This window comes from Colossoma macropomum, unplaced genomic scaffold, assembly GCF_904425465.1.
Source record: "Colossoma macropomum unplaced genomic scaffold, Colossoma_macropomum, whole genome shotgun sequence".
NCBI classification, from domain to species: Eukaryota; Metazoa; Chordata; class Actinopteri; order Characiformes; family Serrasalmidae; genus Colossoma; species Colossoma macropomum.
This window is the reverse complement of record NW_023495887.1, coordinates 15,401-33,852: the sequence shown is the minus strand read 5'-3', so window position 1 is coordinate 33,852 and position 18,452 is coordinate 15,401. Positions and strand designations below refer to the sequence as shown.

At 34.5% G+C, this 18,452-nt stretch overlaps 5 gene segments (V, D, J or C); all 5 read right to left on the bottom strand.

Annotated features, from left to right (window-relative positions):
* Positions 1–2,482: 2,482 nt before the first annotated feature.
* Positions 2,483–2,940, bottom strand: LOC118803319. The segment is given in 2 exon segments: positions 2,483–2,790; positions 2,898–2,940. Coding segments are annotated over 2 exon segments (351 nt in total).
* Positions 2,941–6,184: 3,244 nt separating this feature from the next.
* LOC118803367 lies at positions 6,185–6,633 on the bottom strand. The segment is given in 2 exon segments: positions 6,185–6,492; positions 6,584–6,633. Coding segments are annotated over 2 exon segments (351 nt in total).
* Positions 6,634–8,562: 1,929 nt separating this feature from the next.
* On the bottom strand, positions 8,563–9,065 carry LOC118803317. The segment is given in 2 exon segments: positions 8,563–8,876; positions 8,987–9,065. Coding segments are annotated over 2 exon segments (357 nt in total).
* Positions 9,066–9,982: 917 nt separating this feature from the next.
* On the bottom strand, positions 9,983–11,704 carry LOC118803316. The segment is given in 4 exon segments: positions 9,983–9,997; positions 10,179–10,249; positions 11,250–11,546; positions 11,662–11,704. Coding segments are annotated over 4 exon segments (426 nt in total).
* A 3,155-nt stretch (positions 11,705–14,859) lies between these two features.
* Positions 14,860–15,306, bottom strand: LOC118803315. The segment is given in 2 exon segments: positions 14,860–15,167; positions 15,256–15,306. Coding segments are annotated over 2 exon segments (351 nt in total).
* Between the last annotated feature and the right edge of the window lie 3,146 nt (positions 15,307–18,452).

Genomic DNA, 18,452 nt, shown 5'->3' with positions numbered 1-18,452 from the left:
AGTTTTATTATACATGCTTATAACCTGAGAATAGCTCCACTAATTTGCATTGATGTTTCTGCAGTTACTGATTAATAAGTCTCAATATGTCATAAAGCTGGGATTTTAAAGGATTAATTAACATCCAACTAAATATATATTAACTGAATTTTGTGTCTAACTCTAAATTTAAACCTGACCAATACCTGAAACCTAAACTTAATCCTAATACTAGTTCTAACAGTGTTAATAAACAACTAACTTTCACCAGTTTTTAGTAATTAAAGTATTTGTAAATAATTTATATTGTACTCTCAAACTGAAATGTGACTCAGGTGTTTTCTAGAACTTTATGTCCAAGTTTTGTGTCTAAGTTTGCACTAGTTTAGATCTGGTTGGTTTATTTTACTTCATTTGATGAACTTGTTGGTTCATTACTGATAGTGCTCATACAAAACATCTAATGAACAAACTCACATATTTAATTTCATCAAGTGGTGTTTGTTGTGAATAAATTATGTTCAAATATGAAGCAATTAAACATTTACATAATTCACATCTATCTAAAGTAGAGTAATTCATGCATTCACAACAGTAAGTTTCTCTGTCAGAGTCTTTGTTTTCCTCTGTAACTGAATGAGGAAGTGTTTTTGTACAGCTCTGTCACTGTTTTCTATCACTGTGACTCTCTTGCACAGTAGTACACAGCAGTGTCTTCACTCTTCAGGCTGTACATCTCTAAGTGCAGCTGACCGCTGGAGTCAGATCTGGAGATTATGAATCTTCCCTGGACTGACTGGGAATAGTAGATCTGAGTACTAGATCCAATGGTAGCAACCCATTCCATGCTTTTTCCAGGAGCCTGTCTGATCACAACCATCCAGTAGCCACTGAATGTTAATCCAGATGCTGTACAGATCAGTTTATGAGACTCTCCAGGTCTTTTAACCACAGCTTCAGACTGGATAAAGGTTTGGCACAGAACACCTGTGAAAAAAAAAAAAAAAAAAATAAATAAAAAATAAAAACATATATAAATACATCCAATATTGCTATAAAATAAAATCAATTCAATAAAGATCAGGGCTCACCATGCAGAAACATTATTATCAATAGTAAATCCACAATAAGCTCCATAGCTGAGAGATCTTTCTTATTTCACAGCTGTGGAATCAGGCAGTGCGTCTTGTAGAAGTCAGAGATTCAGTATCACATATAAGAGGAAGATGAGTTTGCATGGATCCTCCTCATTGACTTCAAACACCAATAAAGAACCTGAGAAACTCATTATATATGGATCATTAGATACATCAGCCAATAGGGATGTTAGATTGTTTGCAAGATGCTTTAGTTCAATTTAATTTCTTTTAAGTAAGTACATAAGTTAACAAACTTTTTAATGTTTCGTTATATTTAATCAAGCGCAGGTTGCACTTTAAGCTTTGGGGAGGATGTATTTACTAACATTATATAATCACTAGCTGTTTAATACCATTTATGACAAGCTTATATAACATTAATACCTAGAGTGTAACTTTCAGGGCCATCTACTGAATTACTTTTATATAGGTTCAGTATTCAGTCTGACTCCACTGTGTTTGTTTTGCATTACTACTTCAAAAAAACATTGAAAATGTTCTTTTCATACAGCTGGTGAGCCAATCAGGAGGGATTTTGCTTAAACACATGACCATCTTTGCTGGCAACAACAGAATTATTTTATCAAGTTATCAGCATGTAGACCCAGAGCTTCTGTGAGCTACTATGTTTTCTATCACTGCATAAAAGATGCACAAGGCTTCCTTTACTGCTGGATGCCTTTTTCCCAGAGTGAGAACTTGAGCTCATTAATCTGTCAGTAATCTACCATTTTACACTAACCCTCCCAACCCTGAACATGTCAAGGAGGGATGAAACTTGACATGCTAACATTATAAAGTTTGGTGCTTGTTAAAAATTATTTGAGGCCCTGTGTTGAGCTGTTAGCGAGAAATGAGGGGTAAAAGGGGAGGGGTAAGAACCCACTGCTGAGAAAACAATTCACACTTTTCCACAAAGACGGCCGTGCTGTGATAAAACAGACAACAGCAGGATGTAATATGCTGTTATGAGTTGTCATGACAGATTATGTCGAGTAGTGTAAATGTGTCATATTTGCATTGTCAATATTTGTTTAGATATTTATTGTAAAGCTGTTACAGTGATGTAATGATGGCTAACTAAATTAGAGCTTACAAAAACTAGCTTGTGACCTGTCATGACATCAAATATTTTGCCATTGGTCAAGACAATTACCGGTAATGGTAACATGGTAACAACATATGACATCTATCATGATATGCTGTTTGCATTTTTGATGTATAAGACAGATGATGTAAGACCTATTTTAGAACCTATTTTAATGCAAATTACTTTAATCCAGCCATGAGCAACCAGACTGAACTTGATTAGTTGTCTTGAGTGTCGGCTATGGGTTTTTGTAAGCCGTGTTCATTAGTTAGTGTCACTGTGTGTATCTTGCACAGTAATACACAGCTGTGTCTTCAGTCTGCAGATTCTGTCCTTGTAATGTTATTGTGTTGGTTCCAGTGTCTCTGGAGATGCTGAACTTGTTTTTCAGTTTATCACTGTAAGCTGGGCTCCCACTGCTATCAATATATCCAATGTACTCCAGAGTTTTTCCTGCAGGCTGTCGGATCCAAGCTGACCAATGACTGGAAACTGAATATGAAACCTTACAGTTGATGGTCAGACTCTGGCCTGGACGGACCACCATGGAGCCAGGCTGGGTCAGTTCATAACAGTGAACACCTGTAGATCAAAAATATGTTGCGATTAGATGCATCAAATTAATGCAGTTTGAAATTGAGCTTAAACTTAATGGCACTCTGACTGAGTGAAATATGTTCTTTACTCACAGGATGCAGCTGCCAGCAGGAGCAGTAGAGATGTAGAGAACATGTTTGGTGTTGAAGTTGGACCTGTGGGATCTTCTCTGTTCTCCACAGCTTAATAGTGAACTTCAAGGGAAGTATTTGCTTATCCAGTCACCCGTGAGAGGCAAAGCTATTTAAAACATGAAGTAGAGGGCAGAATTTTTAAACAGCACATGTTCAATAACATATGATGATATTAAAAAGACTAGACCTTACAAAGAATCATGTTTTGTGAGGTTAACCATTCCAAAACTCTTAAAACTGCAATAATACATCAAGTCTGTTTTTTTTGTAACAATTTTGGATAAAATGAAATTTGCCAAAGAATAACATCTTATGTTAATCTACAATTTCTATCATATATATATATATATATAGGGCCTTTTCTTTTGGTCCATTCGTCATGAAATTTTGACACAATGTGAAGTTCAAAAACTGAAAAATAACAAAAATGGAGATATGAGGTTTTGTTCTGACAGCAGTGATATATATATATATATATATATATATATATATATATATATATATATATATGACAGAATTATATAATACCAGAAATATCAAGAAAAGTCTTGTTATATCTTGTATATTTTTAAAGTGTTAAGTTCGGTTTTCCCAAATTGAAGGTAATTAATGACACTAATGACATGATAATAATGAATACTGAACTCACAAAACATACAATATACATCATGAGATTTTATAATGTCAATGTTTATAGTGTCTCCAGTTCTTATACAACTGTCTGTATGAGTTCCACCACAGTGAGTCCAGAGCACAGTAATACACTGCAGTGTCTTCAGGCTTCAGTTGACTCATGTGCCGGTAGAGATTAGAGCTGTTCTTGGATGCTGTGAATCTGCCCTGAACTGACTGGGCTGAGCTCTTGACTGAACTGATATAATAGAATATGATCCACTGCAGTTCTTTTCCAGGAGCCTAACGAACCCAGTACAGATTATAGCTGCCCACACTGAATCCACTGCAGGCACAGGTCTGTTTGTGAGATCCACCTGGAGCCACTGTTACTGAGCGCTCAGACTGTGTGAGAACAATCTGAGAGGAACATGGTGTTTGTGGATCCAGAGCTTGTTAGATTAACAGATTCTCTCCAAACTGCCTCTCATTAACTCTACATATGAAGAAGGAGGTTGATGCAAAAAACTGCTGCACTGGCATTAAGAGAACAGCAGACAGGATTGCTTTTGTGAGTAAAGTGCGCCCCCTGCTGGAAACATAAATAAACTAAACATAAATAAATAAAGTTCACTGTTGAGATGATACAGACTGTTTAAATGAGGACAAGTTCAGAAGAAAGTGAATGGAAAACAGCTTCAGTATAGTTGCAATATCATCAGTATATTTATTTACTGTTATACTTTTACAATTGTATGCTATAGTTTGAAGACCCTCCATCAAATTTTGTTGATTTTCTAAGTGAAAGTAAGTTACAACATCATCTACAGAGAACACACTTAAAAATCAAATTGAACTAAAGTAAATTAAATTAAATTATACTAGAAAAATTCAAACACAGAAAAAATAAAAGGTTCCATAACTTATGCACAGGGTACATGAAACCTCTTACACCCAAGTATCTAGTGCCTTACTCTATCTGTAAAATAATCATTCTAAACTTTATCTAGAACCCCACCAGTCTGATTTGGTCATTGCAGTTGATCATTCTAGCTAATGGCTTTTCTGTACTTCATAGAACACATAGTGGTGCAAATCTTTAAACTGACAGCCAATCACAATTCATTTTTTTATCTTAAAAACTATTTCATGTATTAAGAAGGATTCACTTTGATATACTAAACAGCACAATGAAATTAGTGATTTCATAAAAATTTCAAAAAAAAAAAAAGAAAGTTCAGCCTGTTTTAGAGATCTAAAGTTTAACTGTGCATTATTTACTTCAGTAACATTGAGGTCATGTATTTCTTTGGAAATCTGAATGTAAAACAAACCTGGAAGTGAACTTGATTGTCATCTTCATAAGTCAGTAAGACATTTATAAAAGTGTTATTATTGTGTTCAAATGCTTTACTTTATTGTATCAGTTGTACAGGATTGTTTGATATGATAAAAGCAGCAGGGGGTTCTTAGCCCTCCCTTATTACCCCTCATTGCTCGCTAACAGCTCAACACAGAGCCTTGAACAGTTTTTAACAAGCACCAAACCTTATAATGTTAACATGTCATGGTTCCCGATGTTCTGTAGGGTCCATCAGCCTCGGGTCACTCTGCAGACTTCCAAAATGTTTACCATGATACAAATGACCAAGACCCAATGCTGTGTTTTAGCATCATCTTTTACTTTCAAAAGACTGTTTCTTTTTTAAGTGTTAATTTAGTGATAGTTAAGACATAGTTCATGTGGAGAGAGGAAATGAGCAGAGGACTTTAATTATAGAAATATTGAGCAAACATCTTTGTTTTTGACACATCTTCTTTTCATTTTCTTGTCTTTTTTAATCATTTTGTTTATATGACATGTCAATCAACATTGCTGAATCTCTGCACATGTTTCTTTCACAGGATGCAAAAAGATAGCAGCTGCACATTTTTTTTTTTTTTTTATATATATATAAAATTAGGTGGAAGATATCCCAAAACAATTCTACAGTGAACTTGGCTGAGCCAGGTAATTATAGAACTGTATCATTTTATAATTTAAAAATATACTGGTGAAATGGCCACTAAGAGGCCTGCAGAAATAAATTTAGAATTATTAATTGAAAATGAAAAATATTGATATTTGTATTTATATTGCACGTGAGTTGCTTAATGTAAAGCATCCTGCAGCTCATTTGAAACGCAAAAAAAAACTCTATGAAGTGTCTCAACCTTTTGGAACAATCAGAACAGCCAATCAGAATGCAAATAATGCATCTCACAATCACATTGAATTTACATACTTTGTCAGTTTTCTGAGCCATGACAACAAATGGGAGATGGTACAGCAAATGTAAAGCCAACCAAAGCCTTGAAATTTCCCTGGATATTTTCCGTTACAATGTTGTTTGGTAACCCAATATTAACGTTTTTCACTAAAGAAGGACAAAATACATGTGAAGTCTTGTCCTTTACTATTTTTTATTTACCAGAAAACTACTGTTTGTATTTTCTACACATATTGAAAAATGACAGATCCTATTTTACTGTATTTTAATTTAAGGCAAACATAAACAACCAGACTGAAACAGTTGAAAAGTTGTCTTGAGTGTTGGCTCTGGGTTTTTGTAAGCCGTGTTCATTAGTTAGTGTCACTGTGAGCCTTTTGCACAGTAATACACAGCTGTGTCTTCAGTCTGCAGATTCTGTCCTTGTAATGTTATTGTGTTGGTTCCAGTGTCTCTGGAGATGCTGAACTTGTTTTTCAGTTTATCACTGTAAGCTGGGCTCCCCCAACTATAGATAGTTCCAATCCACTCCAGAGCTTTTCCTGCAGGCTGTCGGATCCAACCTGTGTGCCAACTAGTAACAGAATATGAGACCTTGCAGTCGATGGTCAGACTCTGGCCTGGGCGGGCCACCTTGGAACCAGGCTGGGTCAGTTCATAACAGTGAACACCTGTTGGTCAAAAATACAACATTATGATATATATAAACATTTATTAAACATGATCTATGAACTGAAATGTGTTGCTTACTGAGTAACTCACAAGATGCAGCTGCCAGCAGGAGCAGTAGAGATGTAGAGAACATGGTTGGTGTTGAAGTTGGACCTGTGGGATCTTCTCTGTTCTCCACAGCTTAATAAAGGGTCACAGGTTAATAGAGAGATCCTGGGCGGGAGCATGAATTTGCTTATGTAGTGATGCATGAGAGTCTGAGCTATTCATGATACGGGGAGGTTCAGCATGTGCAGCACAGAAGACTTTAGAATTTACTTGGTTTAAAGTGTTTTTTTTCTTTTTTTTTTCATTTTTTTGAATTTCTGTAAATATTGCTTTTTGGCTTTAAAATTAAAAATAAATAAATATTTTGTAATCAACCCCTTTATTTAAACTGATCCAGTTAAATCCAATGATTCATCCTGAAATGTCTTTGGTTATTTAGTTAGTGATGTTAATGATATATGTTTGGAATATAACATTACAGTAAATGACTGGCTACTATTTGCATTACTTTCACAGTAATTTACTGAACCATATTAACAATAAATAACAGAGAAATAGCAACTGTATACTGTATATTATATTACATAACTACTGTAAAAGTAATGTGATCCAGCAGGTAGTTACTTACTGCAAATTTACATATAAAAAATAATGTTTAAATATATCTAGACTTACAAAATATGAGTAAAGTAAAATATCAGGTCAAAGCAAGATCACTGCACATATTTGTTGACTGTTTTGCATTGTATATGCACAAAATATAACACATTTTACAGATAGTTTAACATACAATTTGCATAACCTAAAACCAGCAATTGCAGTAGGCCATACAGTTTTTTGTAAACACTTCAGTGTTCCAGCATTTAAACAATGATAAAAAATCCAGTGTAAAATATGAATTTTAAAGACCAAAACCTGAATATTATTAATTATTTTTATATATGAAATGTTTAGACCTTTTTAGCTCAATATTAACCTCACAATAATTTGCTGTGTTATTACAAGAAATTGATTTTATGATGATTTCATTTCAGAATAAATTGATAAATATTGTATTTTACTGTGAAATGAAATTATTCATAAATGCTGTGAAATCCTGGTAATAACAAGTGATGTACATTTTCAGTGCCTCCAGAATCTAAAATCATAAACTGCACATTGGTGAGTTTCTTCTGTCACACTTTACTTAAAGGGTTTCTACATATCACATTAATAATATCTTAAATAAACACTTCATAACATGCGAAGAATCTTTAATCATGCAAATCATTCTTTGAAAATCCATGGTTCTATATAGGTTCAGTTTCTTTACTAAAGAACCCTTGGAGAACCAAGTGTATCTTTGAACTGGTTCATCCAGCCCCAGATCAGTAAGTGATTATCACGGTTTTGCTTATATTCACTAACAAAGTCGCACAGGCAGCTGTTCCCAGTAGAACACATAGCTTGTCAAACCAATTATAATCATCCTTCTGATTCTGATTTACATCTTTTTGTTATGCAATGTCAGTCCAACTTTTGTTTTATTATAATTCAAGATTAGAATTTATGTTGGATAAACAGTGTTTGAAAGGTGTTTTTGGGTAATACCTTACTTACTTGCTAAGTAACACTGATATAACCATGTCATAAATATGCCATTATGTCATATGCGGTCATTGTTTTGTTCAGTAGTATAACATTGTCATGTTACCGCTACCTGTAATTATCATGACAGATGCAAATGTTTAATGGCGTAACAGAGTATGCTTAGCAAAAATTAGCATATGACAGAAGCTGTCATAACAACTATCATAACTACAATAACATATGACATCTACTATGATGTTTATGGCATGGTTATGTCAACATTATGTAGCAGGGCTCAAATAATGTTTTTATTTGATTTTTGTATTATTCATTTAAAAATGCTTCTATGGATTGATTAATGAATGCATGAAACAGAAGATATAAGATAAAAATGAACATGGAGAAGGATGCTGAGATGAACATGTGAGCTGTTGAGGGTGTTTTTGTTCAGGTCAGCTGGGTGGTTGTAACGCTGTGGCGCAGTAATAAACAGCTGTGTCCTCAGACTGAAAGTTCTGGCCTTGTAAAAACACTGTGCTGCTGGACGTGTCCTGACTGAAACTGATCTTGCTCTTCACTGTGTCTTTAATATCAGTGCTACCACCACTACACAGATATCCAAGATATTCCAGTGCTTTCCCAGCAGGCTGCCGTATCCAGTTAATACAGTAGCTCGAGTCTGAGATCTTACAGGAGATGGAGAACGATTCTCCAGGTTTTACTACCTTAGAAGCAGCCTGAGTGAGCTCCACACAGTCTACACCACCTGACAATAACAATGAGAGAACATGGAGTCAATTCATTTCACAGCTATGTGTAAATTCTCAATTCAAAACTAATCAAAACTGATCTAATTCACCCAGAATGGAGACTTACCGAATGCTGCTATCAGTAACAACAGTAGCACTGAGGAGGTCATTATTGTTTTGTGTTAAACTAAACTGAATGAAGCTGCTCTTCTCCTCCTCAGCAACACAAGCAAGCCTTTTGTGTAAGAGGGGCAGGTGGAGGATTTACATGTAGAGCATCATATTCACTATTATTACTTCTCAACATTTGGTTTCACTCCCTACAATATCATTTCATGCTTTAGGAAAACATGTCACACCATTAAAACAAACCAAAAATGCTCATAATCCTTATTTTGTTACAGCTCCATAATTCCAACTTTTACTTTGGCTTTTGACTGATCCATTTTTAAACACAACTAAAATCCCCACAAATGTCCTCATTTATCCATCAACAGGCCATGAAATTCAGTTCACAAGACTGCATTTAAATGTAGAGCGCTGACCTTCAACATCTGATAAAACTACATTAAAACCAAGGAAAACATGTCACAAATGTCCTCATTTATCCATTAACAGAACATGAAATTCAGTGCACACGACTACACAGCATTCACATATAAAGCGCTGGCCTTCAACGTCCAATAAAACTACATTAAAACCGAAATGCTATTATTGTGTGGTTTATTTATGAGTAGCAGTGCTTAAACAGTGGTTTGTGGGACACTTTTTGGATGTAGCCCCCTGTAGATGCTTATCTTGCACATCACTTTCATTCAACTAAATATCTGTTGGGTTCACCTACATTTTTCCTAAAGCTAACCCTGAACCTAACATCCCCCCCTGAAACCTAAACATAACCATCACCCTCATCCTAAACTTAACCCTAGTACTAATCCCATCCCTGATCCAAACACTGCTGAGAAACAGACTTCCACCAGATAGCTTGTTAATAATATAAACATCTGTAGATATTTTGTTGGGTGTATCCAGCTAAAGTGGAACTGTGGTTTGTAAATCTCTTTTTCTGAGATTTTATGTCTGCTTGTTTGCATTTTAAGCTTATGATCACTACCTGAGCCACTCACTCGATGTGAGGCTAAAGTTGGAGATGAATGTCATAAGTATTTGACCAAATATTGCATGTATTTGGTTTCATAATGGTTTTGTTCATAAATTCCTTTAATGTGTGGAATTAAAAAGGCATTTTTAACTCATTATTATTTGCTTTGCTTTAAAAATTGATGCAGAGAGCAAAATTTCCACTGGTAACTCTTTACTTGACCCCTGACATAACTAACATGTCCAAGGTTGAGTAGTAATGGAATAACTGTAAAAGCATCATGTGAACAGTTCACAAAATAAAACTAACTGTATTCTATTATCGTTACCAAAAAAAAAACAAAAACAGTAATTAGATCACAGAAACATTATGAAAACAGGCTGATTACGAGCAAAAAATATTGAAATTTATGCAGTATTTCCTCAAGTGAGCCATCATTAACTAAAAGCTCCAAAACGTGAAAAGAAAGCAAAGTCTTGGGAGCAGTAAATCAGTTTCTTTTTTAGATATATGATTTCTTTCTTCAATGACTCTCTAATGATGGGTGCAAAATGTTAATATGTGTAAAATGTCATTACTTTTCACAGAGTCAATCAGCTCCCACTTAGTTTTGGTGTGAAATGAATGTTTTTTAAAGCAAGTTTGAAGTTTAGGTTGAATTCTGTGGACTGCTAAAACAGCAGAAAACTAAGGGAGCATCTACAAATTACATTGCAATGGATGTTGACTTTAAAAAGACAAGTAATCCCAAAAGTAATCAGACTACTTTACATTAAGAGAGAAATCCTTTGGATTAGGTTACAGATTACATTTTCTAACAGGCAGTCAGTAATCTACCATTTCACACTAACCCTCCCAACCCTGAACATGTCATGGAAGATATAAAGTGCTGTTATGAGCTGTCAAGACAGATTATGTTAAGTCATGTCATGTTAACATTATCAATATTTGTTTCAATATTTATTGTAATGCTGTTACAGTGATGTAATGATGGATAACTAAATTAGAGTTTACCAAAACTAGCTTGTGAACTGTTATGACATCAAATACTGTGCCATCTGTCAAGAATATTAACAGTAATGTGAACATGGTTACAATATATGGCATCTATCATGATATGATGTTTGCATTTTTGATGTATAAACACTGAAAAATGACTAAACCTATTTTAATGTAATTTATTTGAATCCAGCCATGAGCAACCAGACTGAAACTAGCTTATTAGTTGTCTTGAGTGTCGGCTCTGGGTTTTTGTAAGCCGTGTTTATTAGTTAGTGTCACTGTGTGTCTCTTGCACAGTAATACACAGCTGTGTCTTCAGTCTGCAGATTCTGTCCTTGTAATGTTATTGTGTTGGTTCCAGTGTCTCTGGAGATGCTGAACTTGCTTTTCAGTTTATCACTGTAAGTTGTGCCCCCACTGCTACTGATACGTCCAATCCACTCCAGAGCTTTTCCTGCAGGCTGTCGGATCCAAGCTGAATAATAGCTTGTAACTGAATATGAAACCTTGCAGTCGATGGTCAGACTCTGGCCTGGACGGACCACCATGGAAGCAGGTTGAGTAAGTTCCTCACAGTGAACACCTGTTGGTCAAAAATACATTATGATTAGATGCATCAAATTAATGCAGTTTGAAATTGATCTAAAACTTAATGGCACTCTGACTGAGTGAAATGTGTTGTTTACTGAGTAACTCACAGGATGCAGCTGCCAGCAGGAGCAGCAGAGATGTAGAGAACATGGTTGGTGTTGAAGTTGGACCTGTGGGATCTTCTCTGTTCTCCACAGCTTAATAGTGAACTTCAAGGGAAGTATTTGCTTATCTAGTGACCCATGAGATGCAAAGCTATTTAAAACATGGAGGGCAGTATTTTTATACAGCGCATGTTTAATAACATATGAAGACATTAAGAAGACTAGACCTTACAAAGGATCATGTTTTATTTAAAACTGCAATAATACATCAAATCTTTTTTTGTAACAATTCTGCATATTATTAGATATTAAAAATAATAACAGCTAATGTTAATCTATCTCATTATATCCAAAATTAAATATGTTGTTGGAACAAAACCTCGTATCTCCAAAATAGTAACTTTACAGGAGAAACAAAAAGCATACTTTACTTTTAATGTAAGTCAATAGAACCAGACTTTTTTCCAAGTAATTTTTTTTGGTCGATTCATCATGAAATTTATACGCAACGTGAAGGGCATATTGCATATTTTACAATATATTAAGTATTAATTTTTGTTTTCCAGACATTTCTTCCTGGCTTGCTTACCAGTTACAAGGAACTTTCCAAACCAGATGGATGAATATGTTTTTAAAGTGAAGGTAATTAATGACAGTAAAGAAGCTGGTGTTGGGGATTTAGCAGAGTAAGAATGAATACTGAACTCACAAAACATACAGTATAAATCATGAGATTAAATAATGGCAATGTTTATAGTGTCTGTATAGTGTTTTTGTACAGCTGTCAATTACTGAGCTCTCAGACTGTGTGAGAATAATCTGAGAGTGGACACCTTAACAATGACACAAAGACACAGCAGGTTAAATGTGGTTGGTCAGTTTACTGCATTAATCTGGTTCCTCATTGAGAGAAATAACAGACTCACATCCTGCAATCGGCAGCAGCAGTAAAGACGTGAGGAACATGGTGTTTGTGGTTCCAGAGCTGGTTAGATTAACAGATTCTCTCCAAACTGCCTCTCATTCACTCTACAAATGGAGAAGGAGGTTGATGAAAAATTTGCATAACAAGTGCAGAAACTGCTGCACTGGCATTAAGAGAACAGCAGACAGGATTGCTTTTGTGAGTAAAGGGCGCCCCCTACTGGAACATAAATAAACCATGAGCTGAACTGAGGTCCTTTTAAAGTTCACTGTTGAGAAGACACAGACTGTTTAAATGAGGACAAGTTCAGAAGAAAGTGAATGGAAAACAGCTTCAGTGCTTGATATATTACCAGTATGAATATTTTCTGTTATACTTTTACAATTTTATGCTATAGTTTGAAAACCCTCCATCAAACATCATCTACAGAGAACACACTTAAAAATCAAATTTAACTAGATTAAATTAAATTATACAAAGTTTCTAGTTTTTTTGGGTTTTTTTTGTTTTTTTTAGAAATATTCAAACACATAAAAAATAAAATGTTCCATAACTTCTGCACAGGGTACATGTCCCCTCTCACACCCAAGTATCTAGTGCCTTACTGTATCTATAAAATAATCAGTGTACACTTCATCTAGAACCCCACCAGTCTGATTTGGTCATTGCAGTTGATCATTCTAGCTAATGGCTTTTCTGTACTTTATAGAATACATAGTGGTGTGAATCTGTAAACTGACAGCCAATCACAATTCATTTTTTTTATCTTAAAAAATATTTCATGTATTAAGAAGGATTCACTTTGATATACTATACAGCAAATTGAAATGATCATTTTCACATTCACCAAAAAATGAAGGTTCAGCCTGTTTTAGAGATCTAAAGTTTAACTGTGCACTGTTTACTTCAGTAACATTGAGCTCATGTATTTCTGTGGAAATCTGAATATATAACGAAACTGGAAGTGAACTTGATTGTCATCTTCGTAGGTCAGTAAGACATTTATAAAAGTGTTATTATTGTGTTCAAATGCTTTACTTTATTGTGTCAGTTGTACAGGATTGTTTGATATGATAAAAAGCAGCAGGGGGTTCTTAGCCCTCCCTTATTACCCCTCATTGCTCGCTAACAGCTCAACACAGAGCCTTGAACAGTTTTTACAAGCACCAAACCGTAAAATGTTAACATGTCATGGTTCCCGATGTTCTGTAGGGTCCATCAGCCTCGGGTCACTCTGCAGACTTCCAAAATGTTTACCATGATACAAATGACCAAAACCCAATGCTGTGTTTTAGCATCATCTTTTACTTTCAAAAGACTGTTTCTTTTTTAAGTGTTAATTTAGTGATAGTTAAGACATAGTTCATGTGGAGAGAGGAAATGAGCAGAGGACTTTAATTATAGAAATATTGAGCAGACATCTTTTTTTTTGACACCTTCTTTTCATTTTCTTGTCTTTTTTTAATAATTTTGTTTATATGACATGTCAATCAACATTGCTGAATCTCTGCATGTTTTATGTGTAAATCTTCATATTAAACAAAAAATTTGCAACTGCACATTTTTTTTATAAAATTATGGGTGATGATATCCCAAAACAATTCTACAGTGAACTTGGCTGAGCCAGGTAATTATAGAACTGTATCATTTTATAATTTAAAAATATACTGGTGAAATGGCCACTAAGAGGCCTGCAGAAATAGGTTTAGAATCATTAATTGAAAATGAAAAATATTGATATTTGTATTTATATTGCACGTGAGTTGCTTAATGTAAAGAATCCTGCAACTCATTTGAAACTCAAATACAACACTATGAAGTGTCTCAACCTTTTGGAACAATCAGAACAGCCAATCAGAATGCAAATAATGGATCTCACAATCACATTGAATTTGCATACTTTGTCAGTTTTCTGAGCCATGACAACAAATGGGAGATGGTACAGCAAATGTTTCACAATTCAGCACATGAACAAATAGCAGCTGTTAATTTTGCTGTCTATTGGAGTGACTGAATGTGTTTCATGTAACATTGATTGTTTTTTTAGTTGTTTCAAATGTAAAGCAAACCAAAAGCTTAAAATTTCCGTGGATAGTTTCTGTTACGATGTTATTTGGGAACCCAATATCAACGTTTTTCACTAAAAAAGGACAAAATACATGTGAAGTCTTGTCCTTCACTAAATGTTTATTTTACTAAGACTCAGACTAAACTATCTTATTAGTTGTCTTGAGTGTCGGCTCTGGGTTTTTGTAAGCCGTGTTCATTAGTTAGTGTCACTGTGTGTCTCTTGCACAGTAATACACAGCTGTGTCTTCAGTCTGCAGATTCTGTCCTTGTAATGTTATTGTGTTGGTTCCAGTGTCTCTGGAGATGCTGAACTTGTTTTTCAGTTTATCACTGTAGTCTGTGCTCCCACCACTATAGATAGTTCCAATCCACTCCAGAGCTTTTCCTGCAGGCTGTCGGATCCAACCTGTGTGCTCACTTGTAACTGAATATGAGACCTTGCAGTCGATGGTCAGACTCTGGCCAGGGCGGACCACCTTGGAACCAGGCTGGGTCAGTTCATAACAGTGAACACCTGTAGATCAAAAATCCAACATTATGATATATATAAACAATATAAACATTTATTAAACATGAAATGTTCTCTTTACTGAGTAACTCACAGGATGCAGCTGCCAGCAGGAGCAGTAGAGATGTAGAGAACATGGTTGGTGTTGAAGTTGGACCTGTGGGATCTTCTCTGTTCTCCACAGCTTAAATAAAGCGTCACAGGTTAATAGAGAGATCCTGGGCGGGAGCTCGAATTTGCTTATGTAGTGATGCATGAGAGTCTGAGCTATTCATGATACGTGGAGGTTCAGCATGTGCAGCACAGAAGACTTACTACTACAAAATTAACTTTTATTTAAGTTGATTAAATCCAGTTAAGTTCAATGTTTCATCCTGAAATGTGTTTGTCTGTTTAGTTACTGGTGGTTGTGGTCTATGTTTTCAGTGGAAATTACAGTAAATGACTGGCTACTACTTGCATTACTTTCACAGTAATTTACTGAACTGAAATAAAAGTAATATTCTGTACTTTTACATAACAACAGTAAAAGTAATGTGATCTGACAGCTAGTCACTTACTGCAAATTCACATATAAAAAATGATGTTTAAATGTATCTAGACTTACAAAATGTGAATAAAGTAAAATATCAGATTAAAGTAATATCACTGCACATATATGTTGATTGTTTTGCATTGTATATACACATAATATCAGAACAGTTTACAGATAGTTTAACATACAATTTGCTTATTATTATCAGTGTAATCCAGTGTAAAATATAAAAATATTTTAAACACCAAAACATGAATAATCAGGAAAAAAAAATACTTTACTATTTATTTTTCTATATGAAATGTTTACACCCTTTAACTCAATATTAATTTCACCATAATTTGCTGTTTCATTACATGAAATAGATTTTATGATGATTTCTTTTCAGAATAAATCGATAAATACTGTATTTTACTGCGAAATGGAATTACTGATAAATGTTATGAAATCCTGGTAATAATAAGTGATGTATATTTTCAGTGCCTCCAGAATCTGAGATCATATCCTGCACACTGATGAGATTCTTCTGTAACACTTAACTTAAAGGGTTTCTACATCACACATTCATAACATCTTACATAAACACTTCATAACATGTTAATGAATGTTGATTTAAACATGCATAAAGCATACGTTTTACATTATATTAATAGGGGCTACCATGTAATGTCACTGAGGTACATTTTTGAAAGCAAACTTCTTAATTTTTCATTTTGAAAAACTGTATTATTTTCAGTGAAATGCCTCATTTTGGGAAAGCCAAAATAAAAATGACCTTGCTTTACCCCTTTAGTCATTAAATGCTTTTTGCCTAGACTTTTAACTTATTTTTAATTATTTGTTTCTTCCTAAGTATTTGCATTTTCTGCTTTGTTATTCTTTTACTCTGTGTCTTCTTTAAAATTGTATTGAGTGGTTAATTTAACAGTCGATACATTGTTGAGGAAAACGTTATTTATCCTCAGTTTAGATGCAGCACTGCTATCCTGAGGAGTAAGTAATGATTTAGAGGTTTTATTTTTAGTGATGTTCTTCCTCACCTATATTATTGGATAAGGCACACGTGTAACTGTGCATTGGTTATTGTGTATAACTGACACTCTTTGAGGCTAAATGTTGCACTGTTATTCTAAGGATTAATACATTCTGTTTTGTCTTTACCTCTGATGGAAGTTAACCCGACTGAAATGCATGTTATCAGGATCTTTCAACTGCAATGCAAAGTAGTCTGCTTACATTCATGTGTCTGTCCAGCATCTAAAGGGAATGGATGAGTTTTATGATCCTGTAAAACTCCTTACTGCAATAAGTCCCACCACCATAATAAGATTCAGTCAGATGATTGTTCATAGCAGATTTATGATTAATTTACTGTCCATATATGCCCTGCGATGGACTGGCGACCTGTCCAGGGTGTATCCTGCCTTCCGCCCAATGACAGCTGGGATAGGCTCCAGCACCACATTGCGACCCAGAAGGATAAGCGGTTTAGATGATGTATGTATGTACTGTCCATATACACTGTAAAAAGTGGCTCATCAGATCTCCTTAAAAATCGACTTCATGTAGTAAAAAGCAATTAAACTAGTTTGATTCATCTTAAAAAAAACTACATTGATTAAAGGAATAATTCATCCAAAGTGTTTATTTAGGTTGAATAAAACTAGTTAATTTACTTTTTACCACATGAAGTCATTTTTAAGTAGATCTGATGAGCCACTTTTTACAGTGTAGACACTCTTCATGTAAAGTGCCTGTGATTCTTTATGGAGAAAGTCTATTTGACACACAACCATAGTTAACAATTCTCATTCAATTATCCTTACAGACTTCAATCCTTTCATCCTTTCATCCCTGCATCTCTGTATCTTCCAGAAAAAGCTTCACTCACTAAAAAATAGGGGCCCAATAGAGCCAAAAGGAGTTCTTTGAAGCAACGAACAACAGCTTTGTTCCACAATTATTGTAAATGAAATGTTCAACATGTGTGAATAATAATATACCGATTACTGTAAAACCAAGATTTTTGTTACACTATATTTAGAAGGTTTACTGTAGATGCTTTGTATTTAGTGCCTTAAAAGTACAGGGCCTGCCAGCAGGCATAGAGTTTTATTACACATGCTTATAACCTGAGAATAGCTCCACTAATTTGCATTGAGGTCTTTGTAGTTACTGAATAATAAACCTTAGTATATCATAAACCTGGGATTTTAAAGGATTAATTAACATCCAACTAAATATATATTAACTGAATTTTGTGTCTAACTCTAAATTTAAATCTAACCAAAACCTGAAACCTAAACTTAGTCCTAATGCTAGTCCTAGTATTGTTAATACACAACTAATTTTCACCAGTTTTTAGTAATTACAGAATTTGTAAATAATTTATATTGTACTCTCAAACTGAAATGTGACTCAAATGTTTTCTAGAACTTTATGTCCAAGTTTTGTGTCCAAGTAAGTACTAGTTTAAATCTACTCGGTTTATTTTACTTAATTTGATGAACTTTAGCTCCACCTGTTGGTTCATTACTGATAGTGCTCATATAAAAAGACTAATGAACGAACTCAAATATTTAATTTCATCAAGTGGTGTTTGTTGTGAATAAATTATGTTCAAATATGAAGCAATTAAACATTTTCATAATTCTCATCTATCTAAAGTAGAGTAATTCATGCATTCACAACAGTAAGTTTCTCTGTCAGAGTCTCTTTGTTTTTCTCTGTAACTGAATGAGGAAGTGTTTTTGTAC